Raw genomic sequence first — 19,692 nt, forward strand, 5'->3', positions numbered from 1 at the left:
AATAATTGACGCTCATTACAGGTCGTTTATTCACGGTTTTTATAACTCTTAATTTCAACGGTGAACTTGCTTAACTGGGTCGGCGTAACGAATTCTTCATCGCCGCCAGTGGTTGTCATCTTCAAGAGTTTTTACACGGTAACCCTCACATTTTCTGCTTTGAAAATATTCGACCACATGCAGAAACGAATTTACATTCAAACGACGTCTAATCGAGCGTATACCAAGTCTAGACCAAACGAGCAACGTATAGCTGATGGTAACCCAGTTACCACAGTTACTTTTACTCGGCAAGGCCGCTGGTTGGCCTGAATACCTGATGACGTAAGCGGATATGTAAACAAAGTTTGATGTGCTCAGATGATTCCGAAAGTGAAAATACCTGCGCACGTTCCTCGTGCTCAAATGCCTATGAACGCAGGAGAATTTCATATCTACGAGGTAGAAGTGTTGCGACACGGATATCTCTGTTTGTAAAACTTGATATCAAGTTAGGAAACGAGAAATATTCTAATTTTTTTTGCATTTAACATTAATGCACGTACGGATTCACGGCTTGATTGAGTTAAATGGAAGTAAAGTCAAGTCGAGTAGTTTCATGGTCAGCTAATCTGCAACACCGTGTATAACATCATGACAACCATTCATGAAATGTGTCCAAAAAGTATAAGGACAACTATGAAATTCAAAAAAACACGTAAAATTGAAGTTAGAGTGTAAGTTTAATACATTTTTGATTATAGCAGGAATTTGTTGAAATGATATCATACTGTTTTTATTCAATTTTACTTATGGATATAGAAGAAAATTAATACAAAATTAATAATTTTATTCGTCTAATAATATAGGGTAGTGCACTGAAAACAAATATATGAAAATATACTCAGACACGTAAACTTTAGTTTTCAAGTTAGTTCAGGTAATTCAGATTAATTCAATTAATTTTTTACATATTTGCACTCCCCCTGGTCCAACCCCTACGAAAAGATAACTGTCACTCTTAAAATTTTAAACAGAAAGGGGAGGCGAGTAAGATTTTATTTCAAAGGATATTGAGTTTAGTTTGTTATGGACCTTTCCTCGTATTATTTGATTATGAAAATGCGCAAAATACGCAAAAAGGGTGCTATTTGTAGTATTTTGAAATTTCACTTCATCCTTCGAAAAATCTGCTGTTATCAATTTGTTTCTCGCAAAGCTAAATGCATTGAGAGAAAAGGTCATATTGAATGGACCAGAAGATCTCCTGGTTGGTTACCATTGGACTTTTTTTGTGAAAAGATTTGAAATCTAAACTTTATACATCCAAACTCAATTCTTTACAAGACATATTAACGAGTAGTATATGAATGTTAACAAGTAATTCCCGAAATGCTCCATAATGTTCTGGAATACTTTGAAAAATGCCTTTAAAATTACATGCACGTTGGGGGTGAACATTTGCAACATTTACTTTCTTGACAAAAGCGGCAAAAAATGTTGTTAATTTTACATTTCATATCTTTATTTGTAACGAACTATTCAATCGATTTCAATGAGGAAGTTCCAAAAATATAAAAAAACGTATCTCCTTGAAAACTAAGGTTTAACCCACCGAGTATATTTTCATTTATTCGTTTATAAGAAGAAAACTTTTTGATCCGCCGTCCTATATGAGACCACCGTGAAAATTTCTTAACTCTTGAAGAAAGGGGACAAAAACAAATTTCACATCAACTAAAGTGGTAAAAAAAAATTGCTGTAAAAGTAGAGTTCTCAAAGACCTTGATCCACAATTTTATTAACATAAGTTCTAAAAACTTCAAAAAGCAAAAAACCGGGCTTCCAAGAAAACTGTCGAAACGAGACGAAACAAGAATTTTAAGGAAAGCTATCTAAAAAAAATAAGTCATAAATAGAAATTATATCCTAACTTCAGTTAGAAGTAATACAAAATAAATATAGGAAAAGAAGAGAAAAATAATCCTTTTCCCAGCGCCAACACGGTGGAGGCTTGATTATGGCTTAGGCAGGATTTTCTATAATAATGCGACCATTATCACCTTTCTGTCGAGCAAAACTAACATCCACAATTTGTATTTCTTCTCGATAACAACCTTTTACTCGTTGGTAATTTTTTTACAAGGCGTAATTTCGTTTTCCAGCAGGATAATGATCCAATTCATGTGGATCGCTTAAAGAAACAATGATTTTCTGACCACAACATGAACGTCATGGAATAGAGCGTGAAGGGTACAGATCTCTAAACCAAAAGATCCAAAATCTACGAATTAATTTTTGCTGTTTTCAAGTCCGTTGGAACAAATTATATTTGCTAAAACTTCTTTTTGTTGATTTTTGAAAAAAAAATCAAAACTGGTTTTATACTTTTTGGACGCACCTTATAATGCAACCAAACAACTTCCTATAAAAGCGTAGTGATAACAATGTTGAATAAATAATAAAAAATACGTCACATCAGAACCGAAGCTAATTTCACAACCTAATTAGGAGGTTAATGCCAAAAGGGCAAAAGTCAGTTAAACGTGAAAGCCATAGGCAGCCCAAATTTCATAAGCCCTTTGCCACCCTCAAAATCAAAGACCTTGATTCTTAGTTTACGTTCTGATACCCCCGTATTTGTTGAAATATTCAAAACCTTTACGCTATAGCTCTCTATCAAGTCAATAGGATAAACAATTCGATGATAAGTATTGTTACAGAAACATACAATTATTGTACTCCAGGCTGCAAGATGGTACTGAAAAATGTGAAAAAATTTGGGAAATTGTTGCAACTTGTGAGTATGAGGGAGGTTTCAAGACGGTGCAACAGTCATTTTGTTTATAGTCCAGATGCAAATGTGACAATCAAAGGTAGGTAATATGTGTTAATTAATCTGATAATAGAATTTTCATTATTGTTTCAACACAGGTGAACGGACCAAAATGAATATGTTTCAAGCCGTTAACAACGCCTTGGAGACAGCTCTCAGAAGTGACCCCAAATCGATAATTTTCGGAGAAGACGTTGGGTTTGGTGGAGTCTTCAGGTAATCGAAAATTAATCAATGTTTCCTTATTTGTACACAAATGCTGTACAGGGTGAGTCAATGAAATTACTAAGTAACTTAATGAATTCCATTTAAAATTTACTCTCGAGCTGAGTGTATTATGTGATATGGCTATGAATTTTGCATATTTTAAAAATCAGGGTCCCTTAAAGAGATGCAGCTTTTAAAAGTTACATTTAAAAAAAAAACACACCCTTTATTTGAGTAGCCTATTGTATTCTAATAAAAAGTATAAACCTTTTTTTATACATAGTTAAATATGTGTATCTCTCATGGTTTAGGAGATATCGAGATTTTTTTTAAATTGTCATTTTCAAGTACTTATTTCGGGACTCATAACATATATGATTTTTATGGAATAGCCTTCATATTTGGAAATGTTTTACCAACTAATTATTGGAAATATGACATAAAGGGTGTCTACTATTTAGGTACCAAAAAGAATCATTAAAAAAAGCCACTTTTTTAACTAGAACAACCCATATATTTTATGCTTACCATACTACTTATGATAACAATAGCATTTTAATCAAACAGCCGTGAAAGAAACGTGACTCTCAATATATCCAAATAGAAGTTGTCTTGTACGATTGAACTTGTTATTTAATTTTTTAAAATATCGTAATGATAATGTAATTTCGTAATTAGTAAAAATGAATTTTACCTAAAACTAGTATGAATATAATAATGGAATAATAAATATATAATAGAATACTTAATAAAATTTGACAATTTTTCAAAGTATCATTAGGTAATTTTAAAATATATAAGGTGTTATATTTAAAAAGAAAAAGTGACTTACTTAATTATAAATTTTTTATATTGACACCTAAATAGTAGATAACCTGTGGATTTCATTTCAAACGATTAGTTGGCGAAACATTGACCTAGTTTTTTGCTTTCATGATTTCAAATATGAATGCCATCACATGAAAATTAAAGATGCTATATATCAATAAATAATGGCTGGAAAATGACAATTTTTTGAAAAAAGTCTCAATATCTCCTAAACCATAAAAGATAGGAGTATTCAACTGTATATAAAAAAATATTTAAAATTATGATTAGAATACATTAGACTATTCAAATGCATGGTATACGAAAAAAATGTGACTATTGAAAGTCATACTTTTTTTAACGATCCTCTAGGTCTTTAAATACTTTTAAAACATACATATTTCAAAGTCATATCTCGTAACATATCCATTTTGATGGTAAATTTTACATGGAATTTATTTAATTCAAGTTACTTTGTAATTTTTTTCACTCGCCCTGTATAGATGCACCCTGGATCTTCAAAAGAAATATGGCAAAGAACGAGTTTTCAATACCCCCCTGTGCGAACAAGGTATCATCGGTTTTGGGATAGGGGTAGCAGTAGCTGGTTCCACAGCCATAGCAGAAATTCAGTTTGCCGATTACATATTTCCAGCTTTTGATCAGGTAGCAATAGTCGTCGACATAGTCAAGAATATTTCAGTGGTTTTTAGCTAGTAAACGAAGCAGCCAAATATAGATACCGAAGCGGGAATCTTTTCGATTGCGGCAAGTTGACTGTTAGAGCCCCCTGCGGGGCTGTCGGACATGGCGCTTTATATCACTCACAAAGCCCTGAGGCATACTTCGCGCATACACCAGGATTGAAGGTATATTGAGCGTCTAAAGACCTTTTATTCGAATAAACCATTCAATTATCAAAAGATCTTTCAATTCTTGTAACCGAATGAAATAGACAGTTTTTTCAAATCACCCTTTAAAGCTGCTATGTCTTGCCAAATTATTTAATTTGATTTCAGTAAATGAAATTTAAAAAATTGGACGTAAAGTTCGAATAGTGAAGTTTTTAGTGAAGTTCTGGTCCAAACAGTAATAGACAGTAGAATAGTGATAAGACATAGCAGTTTCAAAAGGTTTGATCGTATGTTACAAGAAGAAGAGTGTTCCTATTTAATTTTTTTTAAGTTGCGGTGTGTGGGGTAAAAGAATGAGTAGCAAAATATTCATTTTTTAATCAAAAAGTGGCCCCCAAAAAATAAAGATTTAAGTCATTTTGGAAATTTTTTGTACTGTAATAGTTTTTGAGATTTTTTGGGTGGACAATTTTAAAGAAATCATTCAGTATTATGCTGCATAATATAATGTCTTAGATTGTAGTTCCTCGAGGTCCAATCAAAGCCAAAGGGCTCCTACTTAGTTGTATTAGAGATCCAGATCCTTGCATAGTATTCGAGCCTAAAGTACTCTATAGGGCAGCAGTAGAAGACGTGCCCATAGAGGACTATCAATTACCTATAGGCAAAGCTGATGTACTTATTAAGGGTAAATGCTGCTAGATGAGGTATATAAGCGTTATAAAATGTTGTGGAGTTTAGGGTCAGATCTGACAATGATCGGTTGGGGTACTCAAGTACACGTTCTCAAAGAAGTAGCCAGAATTTTAAAGGAAAAATACAAAGTGTCTGCAGAAGTTATAGACTTAGTGTCCATTCTCCCTTGGGATATAGAGACTATTTGCAACGTAAGTGCCTAAATTAAGTTGAAAATGTCTGTTTATTCACTCAACTTTTGCTTCAGTCTGCCTCAAAAACAGGAAGGGTGTTAGTTTCCCATGAAGCGCCTTTGACCAGTGGATTTGGGGCAGAAATAGCAGCCACAATACAGGTATATAATTATCCAGTTTAGTTTTCTAAGGACCAATAAATCTAAATAGATATTGGCAACTTTCCATATAAAGAATCTTCACAGTTAACTCTTATTTTATTATTTCACCATTTTACGAGAAATTATCTTTATGGCAAAGTTATCTTCTCGTGTCTTCTTACCTGCTTTGTAACCGCTAAAATTTTATTTCAGGAAAACTGTTTTCTCAAACTGTTAGCTCCCGTAGTGAGAGTTACTGGAGCCGATACTCCATTTCCTCATATTTACGAGCCATTCTATTTGCCGACCAAGTGGAGATGTGTGGATGCAGCTTTACAATTATTAGATTACTAATAAAGCAATATAATTTTAACGGAAAAACACTAACGCTAGATATTTTTTCTAACTGAAGCAACCTTTGAAGGTTCTACAGTTTTATAAGCACCCTTTCTTTCCCACAAAGTAAAGATTTCCTTTAACTTCTCAGACGTTATTCCTTACGACTCTTGTTTGGCTTTACACATAAAACACAAAAAAAGGTGTAAGTTTAACTCTCCTATATTACTATAGACATTTTTTATTCAAAATATAATCATATAAATGCTCTCTATTCTAACAAAGTTAATAAAAATACATAAATAAAATAACTACCATCTCGCTTACGAATCTACAATCACACAATCCCATGGTGTATTTAAAGAACAAGATCCCGCTTATATTTACATACAGAATTTCTACAGTTAAAACAAATGTTCTACGGGAAGCCGTGCCGCCACAACTGTAGGAACTTATACGCTCGCCTTTAAACCTAGTATCACACTCCTCCGTATCAGCAGCTAAAGTAGATCCTAAAATTTCGAGAACGAGCAGCAAAACCCCCTCTGCTAGTCGGAATAATCCATGGTTTTTATATATTCCACCGCAGAACAAAAGTGTGTCCACCAATATTCATCTTCGCCTCGAAGTTGACCTTCGTGAAAGCTGTTGACAAATTCGATTGTTGAGAGAAGAGCCACAGGATTCACCTAAAAACATTTTAATGCTTGGAGTTTTGCCTTTCAAAGTTTTATTGTTTATTACCATAATTATCACAAAAACAAGCACAGGGGTGATGTCATCGGCTGCTGCACATGACCCTGATAAACTAAGCAGATCTACTAGGCATTTTGCGCATCGCGATACGCATCGGATTTTGTCGCGTGGGGCTCGAGCTACGTCAAGAGCTCGCAACGCTTCCTGCGCAGGTAACCATGGCATTTCGCGCAGGTACATCCTCGGAATCAGCAGGTCCTTGTGGTCTGGACGAAGAGTTTTGGAGAGGGTGGCAATGTGGTCGTGAAGCACCCTACGAGGAACAAATGTAACCATTCCTAAATTAATGGAAATTGAAGACCTACCTGTCTCGATCTCGGTCTCCATCACCGTTCGGGTAAATGGCATTAAAATAGACCCTGCTAATGATGCATCGTTCGAGGGTAATTTTGATGAGGACGTCGCGCTTATGAAGAACATCTGAATTTATAAATTACGGATCATAATACATTTCAATAAAGTGCAAATATACCAGGAACGCCACAAACGCAAAGAACGAAAAAAATGTGAATGTTTGAAGGAGTATTACATCTAAACTACATTTAATATGATTTCTCAAAACAAAAAATAAGCTTATAGAGAATAATAGTATTAGTTCAATATATTTACAATTCATAAACTTGCCTATTTTAAATTCAATATTTTTGTTCGTAATTTTCTACAGGCGTTCTCTGAGTCACAATGAAGATGAACCGTTGGCAACTCGATTGCCAATGTTTCAGATTTAAAATCTTTATATTATTTCAATGTTAGTTGAGATTTTGAAGCTTTCTTTTTGTGAATTTTCAGTTGTTATTTTAATGATTTTACATGTTTCAGGTAACACAAAATATTAGCAATTATATTCTTAAATAAAATGCGTAAATGAAGTTCTCATCAGTATTTAATAAATTCGGTTAGTGATTCATGTGATGCTTAAAATATAAAAAGTTTTTATAGGTAAAATATTTTTGAAACTACTATTGATTAGGAAGTTAAAAAATTATTAAGGTATAAACACTATTACTGCATCACTGAAGAAGGTGAATATTAAAACATATTTACAATTTTCACATTCCCTACCAACATTAAACTTCATAAATCGGCAACAACTTACTTTTCCAATGTTTATTCTCGTGCATAACCTCAAATAGTTTCCTGTAAAAGTTGTGAAGAAAATCACACTTTTCATCCGCGAGATTCAATCGCCGAAATTCATCACTGAAACTCAAAACTAGCGGCTCCTGTTCGCTTAAAAACTCTCGGACACACACTGATGCAAAGTACACCTCGCATTGAAGATGATCCTGCTTGATTTGATCCTGGAGTCTAAAAAAACTTTTTACGAAAAAATTTCTTGAAAATTTTTACCACAACTTACGAGTTTAAATACATCTGCGCAAAGAGCAGCTCTTGTTTGCTATCAACCAAATAGCGCAAGTACGCAGCACGTACTCTTAAATCTGCTTTTAGAGACTCTATAAGTTTGACACAGCGATGCTCTTCAAGCTGCTTTACACACCGCAAAGCTTCAGCTACGCGAGCTGAAGCGCTTCCATCTCGCAACTTTCTGGCTTTGCCCAATTCCAACCGAAGGATAGTTTGAAGCTTTAGTTTGATGGCACTAGGATTGTGCTGTCGGCAGAAAATTGTAGTCTTGAGTTGAAATTCATTTAGACGTTTCTAACGTAGAACTCACCTTTATATAATAGGGAATCTCAGAAGTATTTCCTAAAACAAGCCGCAACTTCTTCTTAATATCAGCGAAGGAATTTGTATCTGCGTTGAGATTGTCTTCGTTCCGGTTCTTCGTGATCTTTTTGGTGGTACCGTTCTCTTTTGCGGGACTGTGTGTCAATAAAGGTTTCCGGTATTTGGCCAAAATGTCCTCAGATGAGTCTAAAATGGTAAGTTCAATTTATCTTGAAATATCAATTTCTCTACTGGATTTTCTTAAAATATTCACAATTATGATGTGATAAAAAAAACTAGAAACCAAACTACTTAGAGAAAACCATAAAAATAAGATCTACCTACACTACTGAAAATCGCTTGCCGTACTGCAGCATCTTTATTAAGAGGCTAAATGTAACAATTCTTCTATTTAAATTAAAAAAAAATGGTAAAATGCCGCACGATCCTGAACAATTAATTAGATAAAAGTTCAAATTTCTACTAAATATGTTTCAAAATATTAAGAAAATACTATGTATAAAATATCATAAATTTCAATACCCTTTATCTCAAAAAGAAATTGTTTATAAGCATATGTTTGAATAACTTCTTCCCACTTTAAATACGATTGAAACAATTAATTAAATAAAAAATACTTCTTGCCTAAAGTATTATTATTCCTAACAAGAGAATCGCCCATTCCCCTCTTCATCAAATAGTCGTCGGCCTCTCCATTACGAATCTCCTCCTGGTTCCTAAACGACCGTTTTTTGTACCCAAAATTCTTCCGCAACCGCCCAAAGAAGCCTCCTCGTTTCGACCTATAAATTACATTAAAACACTGCTAAAAGCACTTACTAGTTATGTTACCGAGAATCATCTTCCAATCCCTTATCCACACTCATATCAAAACTAATACTTTTGGGAATAGCTCCAGTAGAAGCAGAAGGCTTCAATGTCTTCTTTATAGCTCCTGTAGGATTGATCGCATTTGAGGTCAAGTGACTGTTGACGCTCAATACCGAGAGTTCACTTGTGCTCTCCGAGGGTGTTAAAGTCATATTTAGACTACTTCCAGAGCTGTGCAACCACGGTTTGGGTTCCCATTGGTCTGGATTCTCGGTTGTGGGGGCTTTGTTCTCGAAACTATTACTGGAACTACCGCTAGAACTAAAAAATTTCGCTACTGATTTTTAAAAGATAGGAAAAATATTAATTGAATGATACCTAGAATTAAGACTACAATTGCTTAAAAGTATTTCAGTTGGTCTGTCGCCGTAATTCTTCATCGCTGAAGCGGGCTTCATAAAAGACGGTTCACTATCAAAATTCAGCAAGTTGGATTTGGCCTTCAAACCGCTGGGACCAGCCATAAAATTCATTTCACCCGTTTTCTGCTGTTATAGAAAAAAAAAGCATAATTCAACTTAAAAATTATTGTTCCACATATGTATTATTCCAAATGACAAAAAAATATCGGTTCTTGATGCTTTTCCCTTAACCTGAGAAATGAATGAAGTTAAAAACATAGCAAATGCTAAAATTTGTTATGTATTGGCAAATTTTCTAACCTCATTCATCTGCCAAATTCTGCGACTTTCAATTATTTTGTGCGGGACAAAAACATCTGATTTCTATAGCAAACCGAAATTTTTCATAACTTCGAATAGTTTATACGCACTCCTGTTTCCTGATTGGTTTGAACGAGTGGCGAAGCAGGCTTATAAACATTATTCGCATTATTATCGATTTCCGCGCTAATTTTTCCATTAATGCGATTATCTGGTTTTTTGAATTCCTGATACGAGGTGCCGGTCACATAAGTCTGGTTGATGGTGACATAGCTCGCGTCGGTTGTTGCTTTGTAAGTAGTGCTGGTACTCCTTGTGTGAGAGAGGAACATCGAGTTGGTGGTAGTCACGTAACTAGGGCTGTTAACGCTGAAAGAAGTTAATGATGACCCGATGTGCATTATTATGGTGATTTATTAAATAAATATAACAAAACCATTTAAGTTTCATATGGTAGAAACATTTATATGATCCCTTCTTGGCTACATACAACGCAAGTTAAATTATGAAGAAAACCTTAGCATAAAATTTAGCTCAAACTGATTTCATCCTTTCACCTAATTGGTTCAGTGGTTTATTAAGACATTTTGGTATTTCTTCAGATACTTCAGGAACACGTCAGATTCGGTTGTTATTCACCTTTGAGACGCATAAGTGGTATTCGCTCCAGCACCGCCACCACTGATGCCTCCATAAGAGCTGGAGCAAGAACTGAGCCTTCGGGCACTCGCGGCCTCATCAGTCTCCGATCGGGTATCATCAGACCGCGCCACGCTATTCGTATCATCCGACTGTGCGACACTAGCAGCGTCATCATTATCCACCTCAGTTAGTCTTTCAGTATCCGACGTCATCACATCCGTGGACCAGGCACTTTCGCTTTGAGTCTCCGATATATCCAAAACATTCTCCATCGGCACTTCTTGGATTGCTTGATCTACCAATGGGGGTAAATGCTGATGTCTGTCACTTCTGGATTCTCCTTCGACTGTTTCGTTATCCGAAGACAAGACATCAGTACTCCAAGTTTCGGAAATTATAGATACGGTCTCATCACCCTCCATCAACCGTTTTATCTCGAATTTACAGAACTTATCGTCGATTTCGGAGCGGCGTTGCCTCTCTGAAATGTTGACTATCGGGGGGGATTGAGGGAGCTGCTGCTGGCGCACACCGGCATCTACGTGATCTTCTTGAGGCTGAGGGTCCACATGAGCGCGATCTTCATTTTCATTTACCTAAGTGCGCAAACAGATCGCATCAAAATGAGTGTAAATTGTGTTGGATTGTAAAAGTATCATTCTAAACTAACAAAGTTTAATTGAAATTCATACCTGGCTACTTGGAGTGTCTCTCCCACTGATATTAGGAGTGCCTCTTCCAGACACATTGGCCGACACCATATCCGACAGATTATCATTCTGATCCTCGTTTTCCAATTCCAAACTGCTGGCAACCGAATGGTTACTAGCAGCCTCAGAAATGGCTTCCAAGTTATCTGAAGTGTTTCCTAAATAACGATTTTTGCATTCTTCAGGTTTCATTCTTATAGAAATCACCCTACCAATGGATCCTTCGTCCGCATAATTTGAATAACCTCCTTTAATGTCGCTTCCATTGGATGTTACGGACGGTTCCAATAAATTCTCTTTGCACGTTACAATATCAGAGGGAGCTTCAAAGACTCCACTGTCATTTTTAACGGGAACGCTGAGATCTATCACTTTATCTTCAGGTAAAAGGCCTAAAGGCTCGGTTATTACTCCATCAATCGGGAATACGATTACGGTATTCTTGGAGGAGGAGGCTTTATCATCTTCTTCGGCAAAACGACGATGATTATTCGAATTTTTAGATGTTCCTAAACAGCTTTCAACTATTATGACCATCAAATCAAAATTAAGAATTTACCTAAGGACCCTAATGAAAAAAACGTAGGCTTCTTTATCATACTATTAGGCGAATTGTAGTCGTTAGATTCTCCATTCAGACGTGATGTTTTGGGAGAAGTATCTCTTGAAGGAACAGTCAAAGAAGATAAATGTTCCTCAATTGATACGCTTAAAGACGGATTCTTTTCGATCTTATCCTCTTCAATTCGAATCATTTGCACTTTTTGCAAAAAGCAGATCTATGTAAAATATTAACCATATCAAGTGTTAAATTACATTGAATTCCACGGTGAAAATAAGTTGAGAAGTAATGAAGATTCATAATATTTAATTTCGTTCAATCTAAATTTGTCAAACTCCGAAAGCAATCACATTTGTTTCCAATTATAAAGCGAAAATATGCATAAATAAGACTTGAACGACGTCAATTTCAAATGTACAAAAATTACTTCTGGAAGAATAGACACAGTTTCAAAAAAGACAAATTCTGGCACGAATAATTCAAAGATAACTATCTAGATGTGCTTGTCATTAATGTTAATTTAAATTCAGATATTTCCTTCAGTTAAAATATAAAATCATCTGTTCGAAAAAAGTGTATTCCTCAAAGAAAAATATTTTGGAAACCTCTTCTATCACAGTTTCTACTTAATTATAAATAAAAAATTGTATATCGCAAATGTAATCCTCTTTCGCAAACCTTGAATGGCAACTTACCAAATTATTCAACTCCTCCTCAGTAAACAACATAATATCCCTCTCAACTTGGGGTGTTGTCTCCACAGGTGGATCATTGGAATCAACATCGAAAAATAACAACTCCACAAAATTGCTCATACTGTTCTTGTCTACGTTCTCGAAAATATCCATATACTTTTTATCAATACCTTCGAACTTATATAGAGCAAGAATCTGTAAGATCTTTCCGACTTGAATTAAATTATGCCGTGCCATTTCACTAGTGTTACAGTTCCAGATTCCGTATTGTTCAGGATCCACGATAACTGGACAAATAAAAAAGGTGAACAGTAGTTCGGTAACAATGGCATTGGCTTCTTTAGCGCTAAAGGACTTTTCAATCATTTTATAGATGTGACAAACAATCCAGGCTACTGCCTTTGGGAAACTGCAGACATTTTCCAGCAGAGATTGAATGAAACTATTGGTAAATTGTGCCAATTTGGATGCCACATCATTTCGGTAGTCAACTGCGTCTTTGTAGATTTTATGCCCATCTTCTTGCCTAAATCTGGTTTTAAAAAACGATCAAATAGAGGGAAAACAAAGGATTTAATATAATTTTCTCTTACCGCATTATTGTCTTATCATGATCGATGTCCAAAAAATAATCTGAAAAGGATAAGACTTCCAAAATCGGCATATGTAGTGCAGCACTCAAAAAGAACTTGGCCGGCTGATAAATTTCGTGGAAAAGGAAATAGAGATGCTTAAATGAGCACGATCTCTGCTTAAGAATCCTTCAAAAATAATCATTTGAACGATGAAAATGAACCATGGCGACTTCACTTACCTTCGAGGATTTTCACTCTTTAGCAATTGCTTTTTCGCCAGTTCAAACAATAACGTTAAAACCAGCTTTGTATCTTCTGCAAATATACATCCTCCATAAAGTCCATTAAGGACACTTTGCAGAATCAAAGGAAAAATTATATTTTCTTCGGCAATTGATTCTCCAGTAATAAGCCAGTTTGCGAGCTGCTTAGGCTGAGATCGCAAGATATGCAACAAGTTAGAAATTTTCACCGCATTTTGAAACCCTAATGCCGTATTTTTAGCCTCTACAAACACAGAGTTGTGTATGTAATCGAAATGCTGGCAATTTTGTCTGGACACTCTGCGTTCCAACAATAAAAGCCTTTGCTTGTTTGTCAGCCATGACGATTTGATTACGGCTTGAGTCTTGTTCTTGATTTTTTCATTCAATTCTTGTATATCTAGTTTCTCACTCTTTATGAATAATTTTTCCTTGCGCAACTTACAAACGAACGTGTAAATGTCTGAATCTTCGTCCTGCAGGGAATCGTTCTTCATTTTGACGGCTGGAAAATACGAAAAAGGAAAAAATTATGTAACGAAGAACTTTTTCTTAATTTTAAAAATGAAAAATACCCAATATGTATCTATAAAATTTAATAATATATTAAATAATAGTCCTAGAGTGTTTATTAGCTTTATCACACAACATTAGACATTATTATAATACGTCAGTTAATGAATACAGGCAATGACTTTTTAATTTATTATCATTAAATATAGATTTCATTTTCTAGCTCTGTGAGGAAATAAATCATCTTGTAGGTAAGTACTCTGGGATCTTTCTAGCCCTTCTTAGATTATCTGAAGAAATAGACTGGTCTGGGTGAAGCTGAACTTACTGTTCTTTTTTCAAGGTTTCAATAGTCATTTATGGTATAAGACCAGAAAGTACTGTTGTGCAGACCAAGCCAAGTATATTTTACGGTCAACAGTAGGCGAGGCATGAAAGTTTAGAAAGCCCTACAACTAAGTATATATACCTACTTATATTTGGGAAAAATATAGCTGAAAGCTCCTATTTTGCCAACAAAATTAAACTTCCAGTGTTCGCGTAAAAGCTCTCCTATGGAAATCCTCTTATGGAAAAAAAATACATAACTATATCATTATTGTTTATTGTTTCAAAACTTGATATTTTCGTATTGAATAATAAGAACATGTCATTTTGTGGTTTTTGGCATAATTTAAATATTTTTATTTTTATAACTCCTCGAATAGGATTAAAAATTTAACGATTGAAGATATCCACATTTATTTTATAAAAAATAGATTTTTAAATTTTTTAATTACAACTTGGAAATATCTGCATATCTAAAATTTATACAAGACATGGAGACCCCAGATATAAGATACTTTTTGCCTCAACATACATATACTAATAATTTATTGAGAAGCGGTTAAAAATTCTACAAGAGTTTATACCAAGAAAGATATCCTGTACGTCAAGTTCCAGATTGATTAATGTTTGTGCGGCTACAAGGGATTTTAAGAGAAAATGGAAAAAAAAGTTTTTTGTAATCAAAGAGAAGGGGAGCAATACAAATAATAATTCGAAACCAAAATAATACAGCAGCTATATTACAATACTTTAAAGAAAATCCGCGCAATTCAATAATGCATGCAAATATGGAGTTCCTAATTTGTAGAGTGTTAGAATTTCACCTGGAAAAACGTGTTAATTTTATCACTCAAATAATGGTGAATGAAGGAGTTTACCACCACCTCTTCCGTCACATTTTTGGGACGAAAGATTTTTTGTTAGCAACGATTTACTAAATACACACCATAAGCATTTTTGGACCATTGAGAATTCATACTTTGTTAAAGAGGTTCAAAATCAACATAATTTTGGAGTCAACGTATGGTGTGATATTAATGGCAAACATTTAATAGAGTCTTACTTTTATTAAAGCTTATTAGATAGTAGATATTATTTGAATTTTCTTCAAGAATAACTTCCAATCCTGCTTGAAAATGTTCCTCTATATTTTAGGAGCCTCCTTTGGTTTCAACACGATCGTGCTTCACCTTACAAAGCTCGTATTGTGCAGTAATACCTAAATAACGCGTTCAAACCAAAGTGGATTGGCATTAACGGGCCTGTGCAGTGGTCAGAAAAGTCCCCCGACTTCCTGCCATGAACTTTTGTTTATAAGAATTTCTTAGGAATAAAGTTTATGAAAGCCCTTCGAGGAATTTGGAACACTTAAAAGAGAAAATAAATACTGCTCGTAATGAGTTCACGCAATGCCGTTTATTATTTATATATATATATATATATATATATAACTAATTTATTGTTATTTGTATGGTTCTTGTTATAAAATTAAATATTTTTGCGATAATTTCTAAGACGTTTTCGCTTATAACTTTTAAACCATAATACATAAGAAAAAAATTCTTTAACGAAAGTGGAAAAATATCATTGATAACTTCATAACTCGTTAGTCCGACATTTTAGAAATTTAATTTTTCAACTCGAACGGTAGGTAATCCAACCCTAAAATTTATAGTTTGTAACAAGTTAGTTATGGTTTTAAGTTTATATAGAACAAATAAAATAAAAAGAAACGAGAATTATATCACAAGAAACAATTAAATTTAATTTATTCATAATAAAATTCATCGAAAATATAATTTATGCGTTGCACAGTACTTCGACTTACCGGTCTATCTGGATGTTTGATATTGAATTCTGCCGCAGCTTCTGCTGCCGAGCGCACGTTGTAGCCAACAAGACGAACAATTTCTGTTTTTCCTCTTACACTTAAATTTTCCATAATTTTCATGATTAATAATTTAATTTGTACCAAGCACAAATGAGTTCTAATATCGATGTTGATGTTTGTTGCGTTTCTTTGACAGTTAAACACTTCACTTGTTCTCCATAGCCTACTATGAATTTTTCAAAATAAATAACTACTGAGGGTGTAGTTTTAATTCTTCTACAAAATCGTTATTACTTATAATTATTCGATAAAATTTTGTACAGGCCCGTTTTGAAAGGTTGTCAATCCAGTGGTGTGCAGAATTTTTCTTAAAAAAATCCCTAATAATATTTATTAAAATTGTGCTCCTAGAAACTGTCATAGTAGGCCTTGAATTTTATGTCAACCAGGCCATTTTTGCTGAAAATGTGCAGTTTATCAAGCTCTATAATTAAAAAAAGATCCGAGCTAAATCGCACAATCAATAAACTTTTTACAGATTGACCCCAAAACAAATGGATCACACTGTATATATATATATATAAATATTTGTTTCAGTAAACGAAAAATATTCTATTACGTGGGTTTGTGATAAACATGTTACTAAAGGTTTTCTCTGATTGGCAGTTGAAGGTAATTTTGTTTATTTGACTTAAATCCTTCCATATTAAACTATAGAAGATTAAAATTTATTTATTTATTTCTATAGTTAATTGGTTCACTAATCTTGTATTTTTGAGAAGTTTAGCATAATTCAGTTGATTGTCATGCCAGGCCTTTAAGGTTGACTGAGTAGTCTCTTTATATATATATATGTGAGCCCAAACTTCTAGGACTTGAATCACTTAATATTTACACTAGTTTCTTTTATTCCTGAGTGATTCTTATGGCTCCGTAATTTAAATTGTTTATTTGCAAGTTAATAATTACGCATTATTTACCTAGTATACTAATTTACCATAATGTCACTACCATCTCTATTATTACTGCTTTAGTTATGGTCACCATATAAACGAATGTCAAATCAAATTCTATTACTATTAGTATAGTTGAAAATGCACCGTCTTTTTGTGTTTTTGATTTAATTTACTCTTAATATGCATAAGTTTACAGTAATTTTTAAAAATACACTGAAATCTAGTAATATTCTACCCCACATTGTCCTGCAAGACTTGAGCAAATCATTAGCATACAGAACTAACAGAGGAGGGGTAGGTACAAACTCCTTATCTCAAATGAACTCGCTTTCCTCTTCAATAAAAAATTTCTATCTTCCACTATGACACATAAAGACTAAGAAACTTAAAAAATGATTAGAAAAAAGCAATTATATATTTATTTATGGTGTAAAACATCTTAATAAGCCACCTCAAAATAAATTCATGCAATCCACATTTTTTTGTTAAAATTATCAAACTCATATTAAAGTGACTTAAAGTTAGCTAACCGAATTCCTTAATATAAATCCATATGAATGTTTATTTTTTCATAAGCTTGGTGTATAATATACTACTAAATCACTAGTGCACAAATGATATGTACACTAGATTTGCCTCTGTTGAGGCCATCTAAGATAAATAGACTCAAGGGTTGATCTTAACTTGGGTTAGATTTAAATCTTTTAAATCTTGAAAAAATATCCACTTATCACGATCTATTCCACTGAAGGAATGTTACAGGTAGTAGCTGAAGGAAAATATGCATGAATTTAGAAACTAACAAAAGTAAGTCACTCAAATTAAATGCTGAAACAAAAGTGTATAAAATAATTCAGCTCATAGTTTTGATGACTTTTGACTTGCTCAAATTATATACAGTAGCTCACAACTTAAATGATGCAGTTCGCATTGGGAAAAACTAACTCACTTCTGAGGCACAATATTTATTTTGAAAAAAATAAGATAATGAAATTGAATTAGTATGAGTATTCTGAAAGTGTACAGTTAATATTTTACTCAAATATGCCGCTCTTAACTAATAACTTCTGGATTTCAGTAATATTTACTAATAAAACCAAATTCAATTTATTTGAGTGCATGAAAAAATAACAGTATGGAGAAAGCCTAATAAAGAGCTAAAGATGTTAAAATTAAAAAACTTGGAAGCACCTTGAAGGTGGACTGATATTGAGGGGGAGTATATCATCTGCATGAGTAGGTAATTTGCATTTTATTGAATGACTTATAAACCTATCTATTGGGATATTTAACACAATATCTCATACCATGTGCACAAAAATTAGACCTTAATAGTAATTATTGTTTTTATCATCAAAACAATAGTTGCTTTATAACTGCCCAAATGTCATTAAAACACCAACTCACTCTTCAGATTTGAATGTAATTGAAAACTTGTGGTTGATATTAAAAAATAAAGTGCACAATAATTCAATATCTAACAAAAATGAATTAAAGTCAAAAGTTACTGAAGCTTGGAGCACCATTACCCCAGAAGATACAAGAAAGTTAATTGAATCAGTGCCTAGACACCTACAGGCAGTCATCAATATCAAAGGAACACTGACCAAGTATTGCCAGTGCTATATTAAATATAGACATTTTATACCCATGTTAATTTTGCAAGTTTGCAATTTGCATCATTTATGCTCCTACATAAAATTGAACATAATTCCATTTTTAAAAAAATCGTTTTTTAAATGTGGCACATTTAAGACAACATCTTAACTTATATGCTTTAAAACAGTCATGTTAATTCAATTTTATTATGTCTTTCTTTCAAAATAAATATTGTGCCCCTGAGATAAGTTAGTTTCTCTTAATATTGACTGTATCACTTAAGCTATGAATTACTGTGGGTATTTGAATACCTTTGAAAGACCCTAGTTTTCTGAAGGATTTTAGGTATCAGAATTATCAGAGCATAAAATCATGAATGAACTCATTAACATACCAAAACATACATGCCTTTCCTTTCCCACATAAATTCATCATCTCATTTCTATTGCAGAGTTCATTATATCACTTTGGAATAAAAATGAACATATAATTGCATAATTCCTATATTTACCTATGTTCTTTGCTGCAATCACAAGGCTAGAATTTCCACTTTAAACCAAGTAAGTACCGTTCCAGGAAGCTGTAACATTCATCTTTTTGATGAGAAAGAAGAGATTCTTGTGAAACTTAACACTAAAACGTAGCTGTAAATCCATTCATCCACCTACTTGTGGGGATTTATTTTTAGTTTATCCACTTACTGATAAGAGTAAAAACAAACGATAGAGACAACTGGAGATGGAGTTCCTCATGAATAGCTTTAAAAAACACAAATTGACGAACTTTATTTTTATTTGCAAAACACTGCTGAAATGACATAAACAGATAAAGACAAAAATACAAATACTTCAAACTTCATTTTAGACATGTTTAGTAAGGTGTCAATGGTTATTATTAAGGGGATTGGTTGTATTAATGATCACTGGGGGACCAATCAGCAGTAATGACGTCATTAGAAACATGCACCTAGTGCCTAGTGACGCATATCTTGCACTTTTATTTGTTCTGCAC

The 19,692-nt window shown here is 33.6% G+C and overlaps 2 protein-coding genes across 5 annotated transcripts; one reads left to right on the forward strand and one right to left on the reverse strand.

Moving 5' to 3' along the window:
- The first annotated feature begins 461 nt into the window (after positions 1-461).
- Positions 462-6,079, forward strand: BckdhB (Branched chain keto acid dehydrogenase E1 subunit beta). Of its 3 annotated transcripts, none has more exons than XM_066283285.1 (9): positions 462-601; positions 2,703-2,855; positions 2,914-3,031; positions 4,333-4,495; positions 4,543-4,698; positions 5,200-5,371; positions 5,425-5,570; positions 5,627-5,713; positions 5,906-6,079. In XM_066283285.1, exons 2-9 carry the CDS (start codon positions 2,735-2,737, stop codon positions 6,044-6,046), a joined length of 1,104 nt encoding a protein of 367 aa, XP_066139382.1. In that variant the 5' UTR covers positions 462-601; positions 2,703-2,734; the 3' UTR covers positions 6,047-6,079. The 3 variants fall into 3 exon arrangements, with proteins under 3 accessions (XP_066139382.1, XP_066139381.1, XP_066139380.1); XM_066283284.1 differs by lacking the exon at positions 462-601 and adding an exon at positions 603-716; XM_066283283.1 differs by lacking the exon at positions 462-601 and having other exon boundaries at positions 2,491-2,855.
- Positions 6,080-6,234: 155 nt separating this feature from the next.
- Positions 6,235-19,500, reverse strand: Gapvd1 (GTPase activating protein and VPS9 domains 1). Of its 2 annotated transcripts, none has more exons than XM_066283266.1 (18): positions 19,193-19,500; positions 13,432-13,960; positions 13,211-13,378; positions 12,618-13,149; positions 11,920-12,139; positions 11,573-11,869; positions 11,343-11,518; positions 10,648-11,246; positions 10,119-10,377; positions 9,665-9,831; positions 9,308-9,607; positions 9,101-9,258; positions 8,463-8,662; positions 8,145-8,398; positions 7,881-8,092; positions 7,090-7,204; positions 6,773-7,037; positions 6,235-6,717 (listed from the first exon to the last, which is right to left on the reverse strand). In XM_066283266.1, exons 2-18 carry the CDS (start codon positions 13,950-13,952, stop codon positions 6,577-6,579), a joined length of 4,584 nt encoding a protein of 1,527 aa, XP_066139363.1. In that variant the 5' UTR covers positions 13,953-13,960; positions 19,193-19,500; the 3' UTR covers positions 6,235-6,576. The 2 variants fall into 2 exon arrangements, with proteins under 2 accessions (XP_066139363.1, XP_066139362.1); XM_066283265.1 differs by having other exon boundaries at positions 9,665-9,834.
- Between the last annotated feature and the right edge of the window lie 192 nt (positions 19,501-19,692).

This window comes from Euwallacea fornicatus, chromosome 6, assembly GCF_040115645.1.
Source record: "Euwallacea fornicatus isolate EFF26 chromosome 6, ASM4011564v1, whole genome shotgun sequence".
Lineage (NCBI taxonomy): Eukaryota > Metazoa > Arthropoda > Insecta > Coleoptera > Curculionidae > Euwallacea > Euwallacea fornicatus.

Bases quoted from the DNA above. Each gene is read 5' to 3' on its own strand.
- Gapvd1 (XM_066283265.1), bottom strand. From the start codon at position 13,952: ATGAAGAACGATTCCCTGCAGGACGAAGATTCAGACATTTACACGTTC. The intron at 13,150-13,210 runs GTAAGAGAAAAT...TTTTAAAACCAG, and splicing joins CATGATAAGACAATAATGCG to ATTTAGGCAAGAAGATGGGC. The intron at 11,870-11,919 runs GTAAATTCTTAA...AAAGCTGTTTAG, and splicing joins TTTTTCATTAGGGTCCTTAG to GAACATCTAAAAATTCGAAT.
- BckdhB (XM_066283283.1), top strand. From the start codon at position 2,684: ATGATAAGTATTGTTACAGAAACATACAATTATTGTACTCCAGGCTGC. The intron at 3,032-4,332 runs GTAATCGAAAAT...CGCCCTGTATAG, and splicing joins GGGTTTGGTGGAGTCTTCAG to ATGCACCCTGGATCTTCAAA. The intron at 5,372-5,424 runs GTAAATGCTGCT...TGTGGAGTTTAG, and splicing joins AGCTGATGTACTTATTAAGG to GGTCAGATCTGACAATGATC.